Consider the following 18,471-nt stretch of genomic DNA (forward strand, 5'->3'; position numbering starts at 1 on the left):
CCGTGGGGGGTTCCTACGGTGCCCTAGACCCCTCGTCACAGCCGGAGAGCTAAATAAGCCTAAAGAAAGAAAGGGGAAATCTAAACTGCCCCAGAGCAGACCCCAAAGCAATAGACAGCCCCCAACATGTATTGTCGGTGAAAAACAGATGAAAACACAAACACAGACAGAAAGACAGGCTGAGCAAATGATGGGGCCCAACTAGATAGGAAAGGACAGAAAAGATGCTGGCCGCAAAAAACCCTGCCAAAAATAATGTCCAACACGTCTGATAGAAAAGGCCCTGAAGTCACTAGACTTCAAAATCACTATATCAGCACTCAGGTATATTCTGAAGACAGAGCAAAGAGATCAACTGATCAGAGACAAAAATGGAGTTCAGCCCATCCCAACCAGGGCAGGCTGAACACAAACACTAAGTAAACAGACAAAATCTCATGGAAAAATAGCAGAGCAAAACCTTAGCTTTTAGTAGACAGGAACTAAACTGGATGCCAGAGATCAGAGCAGAAAGGATCACCAGCAAACCCTGCAGGGCGTCGGCTGCCTTATATCCACTCAGAAATTCCGGATGTCCAATCACACTCCACCTGTTCAGATGACAGGTTCTTCTCATCCAGATCAATTTCACTACCTCCTTTCACCAGCAGAGGGAGTTCATCAGACATCACAGGTGAAGGAGAAAATGAACTCATAACACAGGATGTGCCCCACAAAGACCCTCTATATACAGCATAAGTCCCCATACTGCCCCCTGCGATAAAACTACACAGTCGCGACTGCTTTCTCAAATGCTTATTGGTGGAAGATGGAGCCCTGTCCTCCACCAATGGATCACTGCTGTCTGACAACGCATCGTTTTGACAGCGGATGGGCAGCAGGTGAGAACACTGTGCGGCCCGTGGGCCACTATTTCAGCAATTCGGCTGCCCGGGTCCGCAGACAAGAACGGCCATAGGACCAGGTGTGGGCCGCAGTTTGCCATGAGCTGACCTAGAGGGATGCGGGGAGAATCCGGCAGGATGGCACCATTGCCTACGGTCTGCATTGGTAAAGCCAGGCTTCGATTCATGCTGTCTGTGGTGCAGGTTCTCTTTAAAGACCCATTGATCTAAGAATAAAGATAGAGGTAATAGGGGGTCTGAGACAACGGATATACACGGAAGATCAGCAGAGGACACGAGAACGCACACGTATCATAGACACAGCTGGATGGTGCGATCCCTAATGAGCATGGAAAGAACACATCACTATCTGATATACAACACTGGCTCTCCCCACGTCACACTGCCATAGAGCTGTGGTCACTGGTCCATGTAGCCCCTGCCCTCCCACCTGTTACTATCCTGCCTCCCACCATTAACCATAGCTCACTTTACGTCACATTCCTCGCGTAAAACTCTCACTAAAATACTTCTGAATACTTTACGTCAGTCCTGCTGCAAAATAACAACCTGTCGCGACACCGGTGACAACTTCTAGTCACATCCTGGAGACAGTCATAACATTAGGATGGAAACGAGGCTTGAAGAGCAATGCGAGGCGTGGGACGCAGGAACAGTACACTGCGCATGCTCCAGGCGGCTTATCTGACGCTTACCGCTCCGCCCTGGAAGTTTCTCCCGTGTCCGGAGCCGGTGATGTTTCTGTGTACATAAGTGCTGGCTGCACGTCGCTCCGGTGTCTGCCGTTATCATCTCGGGCGTAATCTGTACAGTTAGAAGTCACGAGTCTGTTATTATAGACAGGAAGAGCGGCCTGATGAGAGCGGAGAACGGACAGCTCGCACACTCCCCCTTCAGGCCGGTAAGTGTCACTGCCGGAGGCTGATTGAAGAGCTGGTGTGCGCTCCTCCGGACCAGCAGCTGGGTATTATGTGTGTATGCAGCTCTGGTGCGGAGGAATACCACAGGTCACTCTCAGTGCAGTGTGTGCTGACATTGCCTCCTGTCATGTTCCCAGGACATAGAGCTCAGTAAGTGAACGGATGGTATAAAGTACTCCAACTTTAAGCTATAGACCTCATGTAGTCTCTGCACCAGGGGGTGGGGGACCGCCGCTGCGTCGGGTGCTGGGGATGGGGGACCGCCGCTGCGTCGGGTGCTGGGGATGGGGGACCGCCGCTGCGTCGGGTGCTGGGGATGGGGGACCGCCGCTGCGTCGGGTGCTGGGGATGGGGGACCGCCGCTGCGTCGGGTGCTGGGGATGGGGGACCGCCGCTGCGTCGGGTGCTGGGGATGGGGGACCGCCGCTGCGTCGGGTGCTGGGGGATGGGGGACCGCCGCTGCGTCGGGTGCTGGGGGATGGGGGACCGCCGCTGCGTCGGGTGCTGGGGGATGGGGGACCGCCGCTGCGTCGGGTGCTGGGGGATGGGGGGCCGCCGCGTCGGGTGTTGGGGGGTGGGGGGCCGCCGCCGCGTCGGGTGTTTGGGGGGTGGGGGGCCGCCGCCGCGTCGGGTGTTTGGGGGGTGGGGGACCGCCGCCGCGTCGGGTGTTTGGGGGTGGGGGGGACTGCCGCCGCGTTGGGGGTGGGGGGGACCGCCGCCGCGTCGGGTGTTTGGGGGTGGGGGGGACCGCCGCTGCTCTGGGTGCTGAGGGTGGAGGGGACTGCTGGGCTGCGCGCTTGGAGACCGCGGGGGTGGGGGGACCGCTGTGGTGGGCACTGGGGGTGGGGCACTGTGACCGCAGGGTGGAGCACTGTCCATAAGTCTCTAGTGATGTAACCAATATCTGTATAAACCTCACTCGTTGACGTCTTTCCTTCAGGTTGGGGCTCGTTCTGATGAAAGTATGATAATAATCTTTATTTTTATATAGCGCTAACATATTCCGCAGCGCTTTACAGTTTGCACACATTATCATCACTGTCCCCAATGGGGCTCACAATCTAAATTGATTAATCTGTGCACCACGGACGTAATAGAGCCAATGTGCTATTTTCTGCGGTGACCAATAATTTTCATGACTGCATTTTTTGGTCTGTTTTCTGGGCCTTAATAATGCGTGCAATGTAAAGATGGCCTTCTGCAGTGTGGGCACACGGAGCAGCCACATCTGTAATTTGAATGACCTGACTTTCAATTCTAAAACCCGACATGATACAGAGAGATAATTGGCGCTGCATAGACATGACGTTTCTCCCCCTCCAGCCACACCTTCAGGTGCCTGAGTCCATTGTGCCCCTCTTTGCATTCAATTTTTCCTCCTCCCACTCCATGAGTTATGACTTTTTTCCCAGTTGATAGGGTTATATCAGGGCTTGATATACTTTAGAACAAACATTTGTGTTCCACTTTCCTCACATTGGATTCAAAGCAGCATCCCAGGTGTTAAACTGCACCAGCTGATCAGCAGCTCTATACGTGTGAAACTTGCCTGGGGCTGCTGGTATTCGTCTTCAGTCCTTCCCATCAGAGAGGTCTGTCAGAGATTGCTGTTGTAGATAGTGTCTACCACTGATTTCCTGAGATGAAGAGGTTCTTCAGCAGCTCCAGAGAATTTTATATTTGTATCCTCGCTAGCTTAGAACATAAGGAATAACACGATCTCTGACCATTGTTTTCAGGATTTTCACCAGTTTTCTCCTTTGCAGTGGCTTTGAGCAGGTGAGAGAAGACTCTGTATGTCTCATACACAGCACATAGAGGGATTCCTGCATTTTATTCCTTAGCACACAAAAGCTACAGCAGGATTGAGGAAATGAAACATCACTGAGCAATGTAGATGCGAATCCAGCTCTGAGATAAAAGACTTGTTGGAAAGCTCACCATGTTATTCATGTGCCTCCCTCTGCTTGTTTTCTCAATCCAAAGAAAAGCTGAATTCTCTGAGAAATTGTCAAGTTTTATATTCAGACTTCACTGCCAACGTCTGCTCCAAAGTGGCTGCTGACACCACAGCGCAATGAGCTGTAGAAATGCACTGCATTTTTTTCCAGTAATGAAACACCTGGATGACGACTAATATATCTGTACTTCAGATCTATCTCACGTGGAATAAGACGTGCACTATACGTGCAGCTTGTGTTCGTGGGCCGCAGATACCTGTGGACATGACACTGATCATACATCTTAACCGATATCTGTAGTTATGATTGCTAGCCGCACTCACCGGTGGTCCTGATTACCCCTTTAATTTGCTACTGTAGTCAAACAATGGAGCTTTAAATCCAAGCATCTATAAGATGTGTATGAGCAGCTAGTGCAGGGGGTGCTGCTGCACTGAAATCACCTGCTATCAATACTTCCTATTCAGACCATAGTTTCACTGCTTATTACCACTTGTGCAGCCTCTAAGAAAAGAAGAACACTCTTAAATCTACGGACAGATTCCTAGTTCAAGTATCAGATGGCGACTAAGATGGGTTACCATTGCAAAAAAAAAAAAAAAAAAAAAGAGACCCACTTTTTCTCCAATTTTTGGACCTGGGCACCTAAAATATTTCTTGCTGCATAAACTTTTACATCTATCTGCAGCTTCCACTAGGGGGAGTAATGGAGCCTTCTGCATACTGCTATCGTGGAGTCCAGTATAGAAGGGGGTGCAGGATGCAGCTGTGCTCCCTCTAGTGGCAGCTGCAGCTAAGTAAAAGCCACGTCTAGGTCACACAGAGCACGATGACCCCTCTCGGGGAGTCTGCAGAGTGGTGATGTCACTGAAAAGAGGACCAGAGTGGCACTGGGTCCCAGTCATTGGAGTGCTTTTTTAATATTATTCCTAGACATAGAAATGAGCTGAAAAGTGTTTTTTGCAGCATGTATATTAACGTGATATCCTGCTTGTCTTATTTTGTCCGTCATTGTGACTTCAGGTTACATTTTAACCTATCAAATCCTTTTTTACTGTGGTTCTTGTGCCCGTGGTGCCTCAAATATACTTATTTTCTACCCTCTACAATATTTCTGCTCAGCTACGCCAGAGTTGCAGGAGTCCCTGCTGAAAATCCATTCTTCTTTCAGACCTCTCTGCTATAAACATACTAAACTTTTAATTGTTATAGTTGTTAGCAACGCCAACAGGACATTAACGGGTGAATACTTAGGTTGCGATGAGTATTGTGATACTGGTCATTGACTCTAAGGCCGGGTTCACGCATGTGAGAAACACGGCCGAGTCTCGCATGTTAATACCCAGCACTGCCACCGGCACTCAGGAGCGGAGCGTGCAGCCACATAGCAGTACATGGAGCCTCACGCTCCGCTCCTGAGTGCCAGTGGCAGTGCCGGGTATTAACATGCGAGACTCGGCCGTGTTTCTCGCATGTATGATCCCAGCCTAAGAGAAGGTCTCATGGTGACGGTTTCTCTCATATGATTTTTTTTTTTGTTTGTTTGTTTTACAGTAATGGCCTCAAAAAAGAGAAGGTCCTCTCTGCCGGAAACTTCTGCAAAGACTCAGAAACTTGGCAAAGAAACTAAAAGTCCTCCTGCAAAATCCAAAAAGAAAAATGTTGTTACTAACAAGTCAAAACAGTGCTCAACACAGAATAAAAAAAAATCGCCTTTGCCTGCAAAGAAAGCCATAAAGAAATGCCAGTCCTCTCAAGCAGAAGGGGGACGTGAAAAGAAAAACATAAATGTGAAAGTCACCAAAAAACGTAATGGTAAGAATGTGCCTGCCAAGCAGAAAGCTGTACCCAAAGATGTGGCAGCTTCAAGAAGGAGCACCCCAAAATCCCTCAATGTGTCAAAATCCACAAAGAAAAGTCAACCATCAAGTGTGCGCAAAACCGCAGCAAGAGCGACATCTATGCAAAGTAAGACACCCAAAATAGTGAAAACCCCGAGCAAAAACCAGTCTGCACAAATAACAAATGAGCCCAGGAAGAAGAATTTGAGAAAACCAGAGACTAAATCTGTACAAGCAAAGACAGTGGCCAAAAATGTACAAACTAAGGAAAAGAAACCATCCACAACAACCCTTAGTCGAAGCAAAGTAACTACTTCAGATCTCAAAAAGACGGCACTATCGATACGAACATCTTCAAAAAATACAAAATCGGACTGTAAAAATGATACAAGTCGTACAACTGAGACTAATAAAAAATTGCCAAGCAATCGGAGGACAAAGCAAAAGCCATCAACTACATTAAGGCAGAAAAGTGTAGAAAAAAAGAAGCCTAGAAGTTCCCAGACCAACATCACCAATAAGTCTGCATCAAGAAGTGTGAAAAAAGGGAAAATGGAGATGGACTCCAGTGACATGGTCAAAAGCAAAACCCGAGATCCTAATCAATCCATCTCATGTGGTACTCCCAATGTAGCCTCACCGTCGCCACGGAGAGAGAAAATATCCAATAAAGCTACTGCTTCCACTGCAGCAACTGCTTCTACTGTGCCTTTAAAACGCAAAAGGGACAACAATAAACCTGAGGTCAAAACAGCAAATAAGGTGAAGAAGCAAAAAGTCCTAAAACCAGGATCTGACAAAAATAATCAAGAAGTCCCAACTGAAAAGGATCCGAAGTCCAAGCGGATAAGTATCCTTGACTTGTGCAATGAAATTGCTGGGGAAATAGAATCTGATACAGTAGAAGTTGTGAAAGAGGCACCCAGCACGTCAGATATCCCCACCAAGAAAGACAGTCCAATGGAGGCCTCCCCACCACCTCCTTCTGAACAGAGCCCCACAAAGCAGTCAAAACGGTTCTTTCCCAGCAGAAAACCATTGCAGATTAAATGTCGGCTTGAACAGAAGACAAGTCCGTTAACCAAAAAATCGAAATGGAACAAAATAAAGTTAAAAAAGAATTTTGCCGCAAATAATACACTCCGAAGTCACGCTGTGCTTCCTACTCTAGAATCAATTAAAGTCAAAGCTGCAGACCAGCAGATGGTGATGGCTTTAAACGTACCCAAGACATCAAAAAAGAAACCTGATGTAACATCGTCAATGGATATTAAACAAAAAGAACCAGTCTTATCAGAAAGGGTTACAAAAAATCAAGTTCTGTTAGTGGAGGGTGAGTCAATGAAGCCGCCTGCTGAAAACGGCCTGCTGGAGAACCATGTCAAACATGAGCTTGAAATGGCACTTGACGAGGTAATTTTCCAGCTTTTGCATGTTATGTCCTCAGCTCAAGGAAATGCTGTGGGGACTATTGGGGGACAATAGGGTTTTATCCACATAACTTTATAGAATAACCCCAGTAGTTACTTTCCTAGTGTAGTCGTGTGAGACACAAAATTGGTTAAAGTTTCGAATAAGCGGTTTTCCAGCTCCTGCAACTCCACAGGTTCGTAGATCCAATGTTGGTAAAGCCCCCGTCACACACAGCGGGATCGCTGCTGAGTCACAAGTTTTGTGATGCAACAGCGATCTCACCAACGATCTCGCTGTGTGTGAGACGTATCAGCGACCGGCCCCCTCGCCAAGTATCGCTAATCGTGCTCTAATGTCCTGGGCCTTTCTTTGATCATTGGTCTCCCGCTGGCCAGCACGCATCGTTGCGCGTGGCAGCGGGAGACCAACGATCAGCAAGCTCCCAGCGCTGTAAGCAGACGCTGGGAGCTGGTATCCAAGGTAGACAACGGGTAACTATGCGCGCGCGTGTCGCTTAGTTACTTGCTGTGTACCCTGGATACCAGCGTGCTCGCGCTGGGAGCTGGTATCCAAGATAAACAGCGGGTAACTAAGCGCCGTGCACGCTTAGTTAACCGCTGTTTACCTTGAATACCAGCTCCCAGCACGAGCACGCTGGTGTCCAGGGTACACGGCGAGTAACTAAGCGACACGCGCGCTTGTTGCCCGCGTCGTCGCTGGTCCTGATCGCTGGTGAGGTCTGCCTGTTTGGCAGCTCGCCAATGATCATGTAGCGACACACCAGTGATCATGACCAGGTCATATCGTTGTTGGGATCGCTGGTGCGTCGCTTAGTGTGACAGGGGCTTAACCTGCACTGCTGGTAGTTTGTCCACAAATAATTCCAATTTGCCGTATGAGGGGACAGTGTGGTTTGTTCTCCAACTTCTGGCCTTATGTCCTCTGCTTGTCAAAGGATATTGTTATCTTTAAGTATATTACAAGATCTTGTAATGTCTGTGTCTGTTACCGTCAACTCTGCGGATCTGCCCTTCTTTTACCCTAAAGGTACTGTCACACTTATCGATGCACCAGCGATATGACGCGGTCAGGATAGCTGGTACATCACTAAGTGGTCGCTAGTGAGCTGCCACACAGGCAGATCTCACCAGCGACATCGCTGGGGATGGGGGTCGCTACTTATCTGTCACACCAGGCGATCCTGCGTCCTCCCGCCCGGCTCCACGCTCGTCTCTCCACAGGAAGCGCCTCAGGAAGCTGACGACGAGAAACGGTCCAGGACATTCTCACGCGGTCAGCAATAACCAGCGGGGGAGCGGGTCGTAGGTAAGTATCACACACAGCAATATCGCTATAACGTCACAAGTTATAGCGATATTGCTAGAGATATCGCTTAGTGTGACAGGCCCTTAACTTTTGGTAAGAGCTTCTCTCCTGCATGACAAGCTCTAACCTGCATGGAGGACAATGTTAGATGACTTTCCCTTGGATGCTCTGCAAAGTAATAAAGACCTGTTTGGTTACCTGTTATATTCTTGCATGGAGGGCTGCATGTTAAACCTGCAGTGTCTAAATAAGGTGGCAACTAAATTAATAAATCTGATACCATGTGGGGGAAAAAATGTAATTTCAGGTCCCAAAGTGTCTTGAGTTTCGGATTTGCCATTTGTTAATGTCTGAGAAATCTAAGCAAAGGTCTGCACCAAAAAGGAAAGACGTGTGACTGGCTGCTTTTATACACCGTCTGTATACTCTCTGGAGCAAGAATCAAGTCCTAAACTCGTAGTGACGGCAGGCTTTGTGTTAAGGCCCCGTCGCTAGCGAGATCGCTGCTGAGTCACAACTTTTGTGACACAACAGCGATCTCACCAGCGAGATCGCTGTGTGTGACAGCGATCAACGACCGCCCCCCTTGCCGGTATCGCTGCAAGAAACCTCTGGACATTTTTTTCGTCGCTGATCTCCCGTTGGCCAGCACGCATCGCTGTGTGTGACAGCGGGAGACCAGTGATCAGCTGTAAAATAATAAAAAAAAAAATATTGTTATTCTCACCTTCCGGCGTCCCGCGCAGCATTCCTGCCTCTCTCCACGCTCCGGTCCCAGTAATCCTTTGCAAGAATGACCGTGAGACTTTGCGATCCCGTGAGAATGGACGTCATCGCGGTCATTCTCGCAAAGGATTACTGGGACCGGAGCGTGGAGAGAGGCGGGAATGCTGCGCGGGATGTCGGAAGGTGAGAATAACAATATTTTTTTATTTTAATTCTATTTTTTACATGGATCCATGGCATCAGCACTAACGAACACAGCGATGCCGCGCGCTCGGCATCACTGTGCTAATCACTGGTGAAGCTGTCTGACAGCTCACCAGCGATCACATAGCGACACACCAGCGATCCTGACACGTTGATATCGTTGTCGGGATCGCTGGTAAGTTGCTATGTGTGACTCCAGCTATAGGAGGAAGCTACCCAAAGAATGCATTGCTATCAGTATGAACAACCTTTCTGTGTTCTTAAGCTATCAAGCACGTCCGTCTTGTTTCCAAAAAAGCACAATTCCTATTCCCAGGCTCTTCGGTCAGTAGCGTTTTGCCTTGTTCCTATTCTGAGCCATCCATTACTGTCTTTGATCAGGAGAGTGAACAGATCTCTAGTTGCCGCTCCTTGGCTATATATATTAGTTTATTTGCCAGCCTTCAGCTGCAGTGATATCAGAGCGTACTCACTTGGATTACAGATGATGGCAGTGAAGGAGTCTTCTGCAGCAGCTTATCCCCAGAGTCAGGCCGCGGTGACATCATGTTTAAGCTCCACATCAGGAGCTCCATTGGCGCTTCCATGCGAAACCCTGAAAGAATTGGAATCGGGCAGATCTGACCAGGAAGCCATTCATTTTAATGAAGCGAATGGAGACATTTTATGTTCTTGCAATGGTTTTGAAAAATTTACACCTTTTTTCAGGTGAGCACAAAAACATGGTCAACTACTTTTTTGCTGTGCCCCCTCAGAAAGGCACATAGTGCCAACATGGAGGCAAGACCGAGCATAAAGTGACTGACTCTGCTTCATTAACGTCCTGTTTCTCATGTTCTAAGATGGAAGGCCCAACAGGCGGCATTGATGTGTGGCTAAAACCTGGCCTTATTGAGACACTAGCTGAGCTGACCCTTTCACTGCCATCGTCTGTACTCCAAATGGGTACGTTCTAATATCAATGTGGGCAACAATAGCCCAGTGAAAAGCAGAGGTTTGGAAACCACTTTCATGCAACCTTTTAGAATGAAGATCAATCTCCTAATTGTCTTTTTAAAGTTTCATAGCAGTCAGTGGTGCTGAGCCTCTTCTTTTTATTTTCTAACTAGGAGCAATGTGTTGACTGTGTCAACCCAACGAGTCTTATTGAGGGGAATTTGACAGGACTTTTGGGATGAGGTCATCATGATATCTGATTGTTAGTAGAGTTGAGCGACTTTGGTCAGATCTGGTTTCATGAAACAAAATTTGTTTCAGATGAAACTGGTCCGACTAGGGCAAAAAAAAAGCCGGAGTTTCGTCCGAAACCGGACCCCAATGCAAGTCAATGGGAAATAAAAGCTGGCATTGAGCAGATGACATTCATCCACTCAATGCCGACTTTTATTCCCCATTGACTTGCATTGGGGTCGGGTTTCGGACGAAACTCTGACTTTTTTTGCCCTAGTCGGACCAGTTTCATCTGAAACAAATTTTGTTTCATGAAACCCAATCCGACCAAAGTCGCTCAACTCTAATTGTTAGTCCTCCCCCAGTTCTGTACATAACAGATATACCAGCTATGGAGTGTTCTTACACCGCATACGATTTTCTAGAAGTGGTAAAGTCTACACTAATCTTCTTTTCTTTCATATAGGGATTTAGACTACATTTAGATTCAAGCCCTGAAAATTCTCCAGTGAAGAAACCCCAAGTGTCTTCTCTACCGGTGACCAAAGCCTCAGAAAAGCCAAGTGAGTAATCAGCCATGTTATTATGTATATGGCATAATTCTTATTAAAGGGAACCTGTCGGGTCCTGTAAGGCCATCGATTCCTCCCCAAACAGCCAATTTTTCATTATTGCACTGACAAAACAAAAACTCTGCACAGTTGTGTCAGTGTTGTTTTGGGTTTGTTTCTAGAGGGTTCAGCTGAAATGATCTGACGCTGTGATCTTAAACTTCAGTATTATTATTGTTATGCCATCTTTGTGTATTTACATTTTTTTTTCTGGTAAAGAACAAATTTGGAATTATTTTTTTTTTTTATTTAAAAATATAAAGAAATATTGGTTTCGGCTGCCGTTTTCTGAGATCCGTATCATATTTTATTTTAATACAGTCAAAATGATGCTCTCCTGTGAAGCCTTTGGCTGGGCTACATGAAAGAGCTGAGAGGGCAGCCCCCAGCTATCAATCCAAGCCATCACGTTGCCTTTAGTAGCTGATTTAAATGCCGCTGTCGGTGAATGACAGCGGCATTCAAATTGGTTCAACAGCTTTACATCAAGATGCTGACTATATGTCCTCCAGCATCTGCCGGGGAAGGAGCGGGCTCAGCTTCTGTATCCACTGCATACATGGCTCCCGACGTGCCCAGGCATTGCCTCCTTTGGCATCTCTCCTATGTGGAGCAGTGACATGAGAACCGAGCTGACCGCAGCTACAGAGCCGGACCGGTCCTGGTAATACCTTGCTAGAATCGTCTTCCTTTGTTTGCATACTGCAAGCGCTGGTTAGTAACTTAATTTTTCAGAAATGTGTGCATATGTCTGTAACAGGAAAAAGGCTCTAAAACTCAATGACTGCAATCTAATAGTATTATGGGACCTGCCATGTTGCCTTCAAATCAGTCCGGATCTTACTGGATGATGATATTAACACACTGTGCTGGAAAAATGCGCTACATGGGTTGTCCAACCTAGAAACCGTGACCTAGACCATAGGGTATGTGCACATGTCATTTTGCAAGAAGACTTCAGGGTTACGCTGGCGGTGCTTATCCTGAGGTGCCTTTGTCTTTCCAGATACAATTATTTTTTTTATTTTTTTTTTTTAGCTTATAACTTGTGCGTATAAAATGGTGAGCGGCTTTCGAGCAGAAGCCTCCTATAGAATGTACGGGGTCACTTCTTTCAACCTTTGTAAATCTGAAGCTGGAAAGATTGAACATAAATCACGTTGTTTTGACATGGCAACATGTGTTCATTCTTTTCCCCTGGAGCTTTTTCAGACCAATACCCTCCTAAAAAAGACATGTTGTGCACGTTCCCTTATTAAGATAGTTAATGGGAGGGGTTTTTTTCTTTTGCTTAGGAAACCCGTCTCTTGGCCACAGTAGGGGACGGCAGCAAAGAGAGGGTCTTTCGCTCTGGTGGACCTGCCCTGTCCTGCATAAAACAGACATCCGTTGATTTGAATGGACACGGTGTAATACTTAATTTCCCCTGAGGAGGCACTGTATACAAAAAAATTATGAACTAGTTCGGTGTGGCATAGGCACGATGGGAAGCACTGTATGTTGTGTGGCCTTGGGACGTACAGGGGAGTATATCTGATTCATGCTGACCTTTGTCTTATTCACTAGCTTTGTAAAATGTCTTTCTGTTGGACCAATAAGAAAACTGCTAAATTAGTGTGACCACTGAAATCTATTTTAGGCAGAGATTGCAAGCAGCTGCCAGACCAGATGGCCGCATCTACGGAGAGCGGGTAAGTGCTATATGACATCACTGTGCGGCAGTCATGGTGTGTGGGTAGTACGCACCGGAATATCAGAGCTGAACATTACTCACTGGCCATATTTTTATGGCCATGGTCTACGAATATCTGATGGGATGTCACGGTGTAGAGAGATCATCATTATTCTCATTTACACATGGAAACACGAAAAGCAATGGAATGAAACTGAAAAGGAGAAGATACAGATCAGATATTAGAAAAAAAAACTTTTTGACAGTGAAGGTGATCAATGAGTGGAACAGGCTGCCATGAGAGGTAGTAAGTTCTCCTTCAATGGAAGTCTTGAAACAGAGGCTGGACAGACATCTGTCTTGGATGGTTTAGTGAATCTTGCATTGAGCAGGGGGTTGGACATGATGACCCTGGAGGTCTCTTCCAACTCTAACATTCTATGATTCTATGTTTAAGAAAGGAGAAAATGGCGTCTGTTGAAAGAGCTGGCTTTCCTAAAGTGTGTTTGTGACACAAGTTAGTGGGTGATTGGCATCTGGGACCTTTAATCTCTTGGCTGAGAGGAGGCTACTAATAAGCTTTCACTCCCTATTTAAGTGTATGTAAGGCTAGTTTCACACTAGCGTTTTTTAGCGCTGCGCTTCGTACGCAATAGAATCGCATACAAAAAACGCATCATGCGCTTTGTATGCGTTTGCTTTTTTTAGGCGCATGCATTTTAACCAGTTTCTAGCCATGTTAAATCTTAAAACGCATGCGATTTTAAACGCAGGCGTGCGCATGTCCATGCGCACTCCTGCGTTCCCATAGACTGTAATGTGATTTTTTTTTTTTTTTTTTTGCGCAAGCGTGCGCATGGTTTTTTTTTTTTTTTTTTTTTTCTGTTTGACAGGTCGGACGGAACAAAAATGCAACAGGTTGCATCCGGCGCGCCTATGTGCACACTACAAAAAAACGCATGCACATGAAAACGTATACGAACGCGTGCATACGCTAGACCATGCACCCCCATGTTAAAGATAGGGGCGCAGGACGCATGCGCATGGACTCGCACGAAGCACAGCGCTAAACGCTAGTGTGAAACCAGCCTAAGATATGGAATGCTGGCTGCACTCGGATGGTGATGGCCATTTCTTTCAGCAGTGAGTAGTCACATACACAGCCACTACTAAGGCTGTAAAGGCAGTCGTTCCACGCCGAGCGTGCATTGTGTAGGACGTATGCGTGATACTTGCTGTGAAGAGTCAGCTTGCATAATTCCCTGTTAAAGAAGCACTCCCATCAAAGAAAGGCAAATGAGCAATTGTAAGTGCACAGTGCTGTCTAACATGATGCCTGCAATATATTGATGGGATAAGAACTCTGATGGCAGGAAGAGTGCTTCTTTATGCATCTCTTACCAAACTTTGGACAGATTTGTTATGTAGGCCTCTGGAGAGGTTCTGTAGTGTCCCCTGATGTTTCTGCAGTGACGACCATCTTTGCCATAAACTTTAAAAAAAAAAAGAAGAAAAAAAAACACAGTTGACAAGACAGCATACGCATGTGTATTAACTGGTATTACTATGTTTATTGACGGTCTTAAAAATATTGGTGTAATGTATTACTAGACCTGGTAAGCTTTGCTAATTATTGTTACAGAGATTCTGTGAAAAGCAATCTTTCGGCTGAAAAATCAAACATTGTGCCATCTGAAGTCCATCTCCACAAAGAAATTCGGAAACTGAAAGAAGCCGATAACAGCAGTAGCCAGGCCAACATAGTAAGCTTTTCGGTGATTTTTTTTTTTTTTTTTTTTCCATTTTGTTTTCTCCTTTATTTCCAACTAAGGTGCACTTAATTACCATATGTAATCTGACAGCAGCATGATGTAAGGACAGAGATCCTGATTTCAGCGATGTATTACTGGGTGCAGCAGTTGTGATAATTAGTTTTCTCTGCTGTACATCTAGCAGTGCTTCGAATGTTGAGCTCTATATAACCCCACGCACACCACTGGTTAGCACTGTTCTGTCAATATACAGCAATGTAAAAAACTATATATTTTGAGGTTATTCACATCCTAATTGAATTAAGGGTTTAGGAATTACAGCTCTTTAATATGTATCTGTCTCTTTTTAAATTGACGGAAAGTAATTGCACAGTTATCTTAAATGCTCTTTAATGCACTGCATGGGCAATTCTCTCATTAATCCATCATCAATTAAAGAGGAAAAGGGCCTAGAGCTCATTCCAGGTGTGGTACTTGCATTTGTAAGCTGTTGCTATGAACACACAACATGCGGAAGAGAACCAGAACATCATTAAGCTGAAAAAAAAATCCATCAGACAGATTGCAGAAGTGCTAGGAGTGGCCAAATTAGTTTGGTACGTTCTGCAAAAAAAAGTGCAGGTGTGAGCTTGGGAACTCAAAGATCTGGGTGTCCATGGAAGATGACAGTAGTGGATGATTGCAGAGCCCTTTCCATGGTGAAGTTTTAAAAACACCTTCACAACATCCACCCAAGAACACTTTACAGCAAGTGGGTGTTTCTGTATGTAACTCCACCATAAAGAGAATACTTCATGAAAGCAAATGAAAAGAGTTCACCACAAGTTACAAACCATACATAGGCCAGATTAGACCTTGCCAAAAAAATCTCAAAAAGCCAGCCCAGTTCTGGAAAAGCATTCTTTGGACAGATGAAACTAAGATCAACCTGTACCTGAATAATGGGAACAAGAAAGTATGGAGAATTCTTGGAACGGCTCATGATTCAAAACACACACATCCTCTGTAAAAAAAAAAAAACATGGTGGAGGCAGTGTGATGATATGAAACATGCAAGGCTTCAATTGGCACTGGGTCACTTGTGTTCATTGATGATGTGACTGAAGATAGAAGTAGCCTGATGATTTCTGTAGTGTACAGGGCTGTATTTTTTGCTCTGATTCAACCAAATGCATCAAGGTTGATTGGACAGCACTTCACGATACAGATGGACAGTGACCCAAAACATACAACGAAAGCAACCCAGGAGTTTACGGCAAAGGAGTGGTATATTTTGCAATGACTGAGTCACACCAGATCTCAACCCCATCAAGCATGCATTTCACGTGCTTAAGACAAAACTTAAAGCAGAAAGACCCACAAATTAGCAACAACTGAAATTGGCTGCAGTGAAGACCTGGCAAACATCACAGGGGAGTAAACCCAGCGTTTGTTGACTTCTAGACTTCAGGCAATATTTGCCTACAAAGGATTATCTATGAAGTGTTAAAAAGGAACATTTTATTTATGGTGAAGTTAATTTGTCCAATTACTTTTGAGCCCCTGAAATGAGGAGGCTTTGTTGAATAATTGGTTGCAATTCCTAAATGTTTCATAGGATATTTTTGTTCAACCCCTTTTATTTAAACCTGGAAGTCTCCACTTTAATTGCATCTCAGTTGCTTCATTTTAAATAAAAAATATTTGCACGCAGAACCCAAATCCTGACGCTTCCAAATATTTCTGGACCTAACTTTACATTGTACAGAGAAGGCTGCTAATCGGCGGTGAGGCTGTGGTTAGTTGAGGAGGCATGAAACGCCTAGTCCTCAATTTATCTTCTGATTAAAACACTTGATTTTATTGAAACCACAAAACACAGCCTGGTAAGGAACACATTGATGGAATCCGACTCATCCCCTACATCATAACAAAATCTGCTGACATATTCTCCTTGACAGCAAGAGCAACACTACATCTACTAGGCAGATGCTGTGATTATCTTCTCTCTAAAGAGAATAGAAAGCTTATATACACGTGGTCAAAATTGTTGATACCCCTCCTTTAATGACAGAAACACAATAGTCACAGAAATAACTTGAATCTGACAAAAGTAATAATAAATCAAAAATCTATGAAAATGAACAAAGTCAGACATTGCTTTTCAACCATGCTTCCACAGAATTTTTTAAGAAGTAAAACTCATGAAAAAATAATAATGTGACAAAAGGGACATGTTAAATCAAGGTGTGTCCACTAATTAGCATCACAGGTGTCTATAATCTTAGAATCAGTGAGCGGGCCTGTATAGCGGGCAACAGATACTCACTGTGCTGTTTGGTGACATGGTGTGTATCACACTCAACATGGACCAGAGGAAGCAAAGGAAAGAGTTGTCTGAGGAGATTAGAAAGAAAATTATAGACAAACATGTTAAAGGTAAAAGTTATATAAGACCATCTCCAAGCAGCTTGATGTTCCTGTGACTACAGTTGCACATATTATTCAGAAATTTAAGCTCCATGGGACTGTAGCCAACCTCCCTAGACTTGGCCGCAGGAGGAAAATTGATGACAAAGCAAAGAGACGGATAAAACGACTGGTAGCAAAAGAGCCCAGAAAAACTTCTAAGCAGATTAAAGGTGAACTTCAAGCTCAAGGATCTTCAGTCAGATTGCACCATCCATCATGGTATGAGCCAAAGTGGACTTCATAGGAGACGACCAAGGATTGTTGAAAAATAATCATAAAAAAGCCAGTCATCAGCTCTATGTTCACAGACGCCAAAATGAAGCATATCAAGAAAAGAACACTGTCCCTACTGTGAAACATGGTGGAGGCTCTGTTATGTTCTAGGGCTGCTTTGCTGCATCTGGCACAGGGTGTCTAGAATCTGTGCAGGGTACAATGAAATCTCAAGACTATCAAGGTATTCTAGAGAGAAATGTGCTGCCCATTGTCAGAAAGCTTGGTCTCAGTCGCAGGTCATGGGTCTTGCAACAGGATAAATGACCCAAAACACACAGCTAAAAACACCCAAGATTGGCTAAGAGGAAAACATTGGACTATTCTGAAGTGGCCTTTATGAGCTCTGACCTAAATCCTACTGAGCATCTTTGGAAAGAGCTGAAACATGCCGTCTGGAAAAGGCATCCTTCAAACACGAGACAACTGGAGCAGTTTGCTCTTGAGGAGTGGGTCAAAATACCTGTCGAGAGGTGCAGAAGTCTCATTGACAGTGACAGGAATCGTTTGATTGCAGTGATTGCCTCAAAAGGTTGTGCTACAAAATATTAAGTTAAGGGTGCCATCATTTCTGTCCAGGCCTATTTCTTGAGTTTTATTTTCGTAAGAATTCTATGGAAGCATGGTTGAAAAGCAAGGTCTGACTTTCATTTGTTCATTTTCATAGATTTTTGTCAGTCAAGTTATTTCTGTGACCATTGTGGGTTTTTCTGTCATTAAACGAGGGGTACCAACAATTTTGACCATGTGTGGGTGTATACCGTTATGGAGGCTGAATTGTGGGCTTATACAATATAACTGTGACAAGCTGTGTAATCGTCATCAATAACTGATGTTTCTCAGTCGTTAGATTGGGCACACAGGCGCCGTAAATTAATACGCTGACTCTAAGGGCCCCGTTACATGTAGCAATGTCCCAGCGATCCCACCAACGATCCGACGTGGATGGGATCGCTGGGACCTAGTTAGCTGATCGCTGGTGACCTGTCACATAGACAGCCCCTCCAGCGATCAGGACCAGAGAGCAAGCTGGTTTACATTGGAAACCAGCGTCGCTGATCGCTGGTCTCTCGCTGCCACACGCAGCGATGCGCGCTGGCCAGTGGGAGACCAATGATCAAAAAATGGGCCAGGACGGTCGAGCGCGATCAGCGATACCCAGCAGGGGGGCCAGTCGCTGATCCATGTCACACACACCGATGTTGCTCGTAAGATCGCTGTGGCGT

General features: G+C 45.5%; 1 protein-coding gene across 2 annotated transcripts in view; it reads left to right on the forward strand.

Annotated features, from left to right (window-relative positions):
- The first annotated feature begins 1,533 nt into the window (after positions 1-1,533).
- ESCO1 (establishment of sister chromatid cohesion N-acetyltransferase 1) overlaps positions 1,534-18,471 on the forward strand; it is a 44,830-nt gene continuing 27,892 nt past the window's right edge. Inside the window, exons 1-5 of one of the 2 annotated variants that reach the window (XM_073550856.1) lie at positions 1,534-1,806; positions 5,341-7,040; positions 10,933-11,029; positions 12,717-12,768; positions 14,392-14,512. In XM_073550856.1, the coding sequence (XP_073406957.1) occupies positions 5,343-7,040; positions 10,933-11,029; positions 12,717-12,768; positions 14,392-14,512 (1,968 nt within the window). In that variant the 5' untranslated portion in view covers positions 1,534-1,806; positions 5,341-5,342. The other variant, XM_073550857.1, reaches the window with a different exon arrangement.

Source organism: Dendrobates tinctorius, unplaced genomic scaffold, assembly GCF_039654945.1.
Source record: "Dendrobates tinctorius isolate UK_male_01 unplaced genomic scaffold, ASM3965494v1 ptg000171l, whole genome shotgun sequence".
In the NCBI taxonomy this organism is placed as follows: Eukaryota; Metazoa; Chordata; class Amphibia; order Anura; family Dendrobatidae; genus Dendrobates; species Dendrobates tinctorius.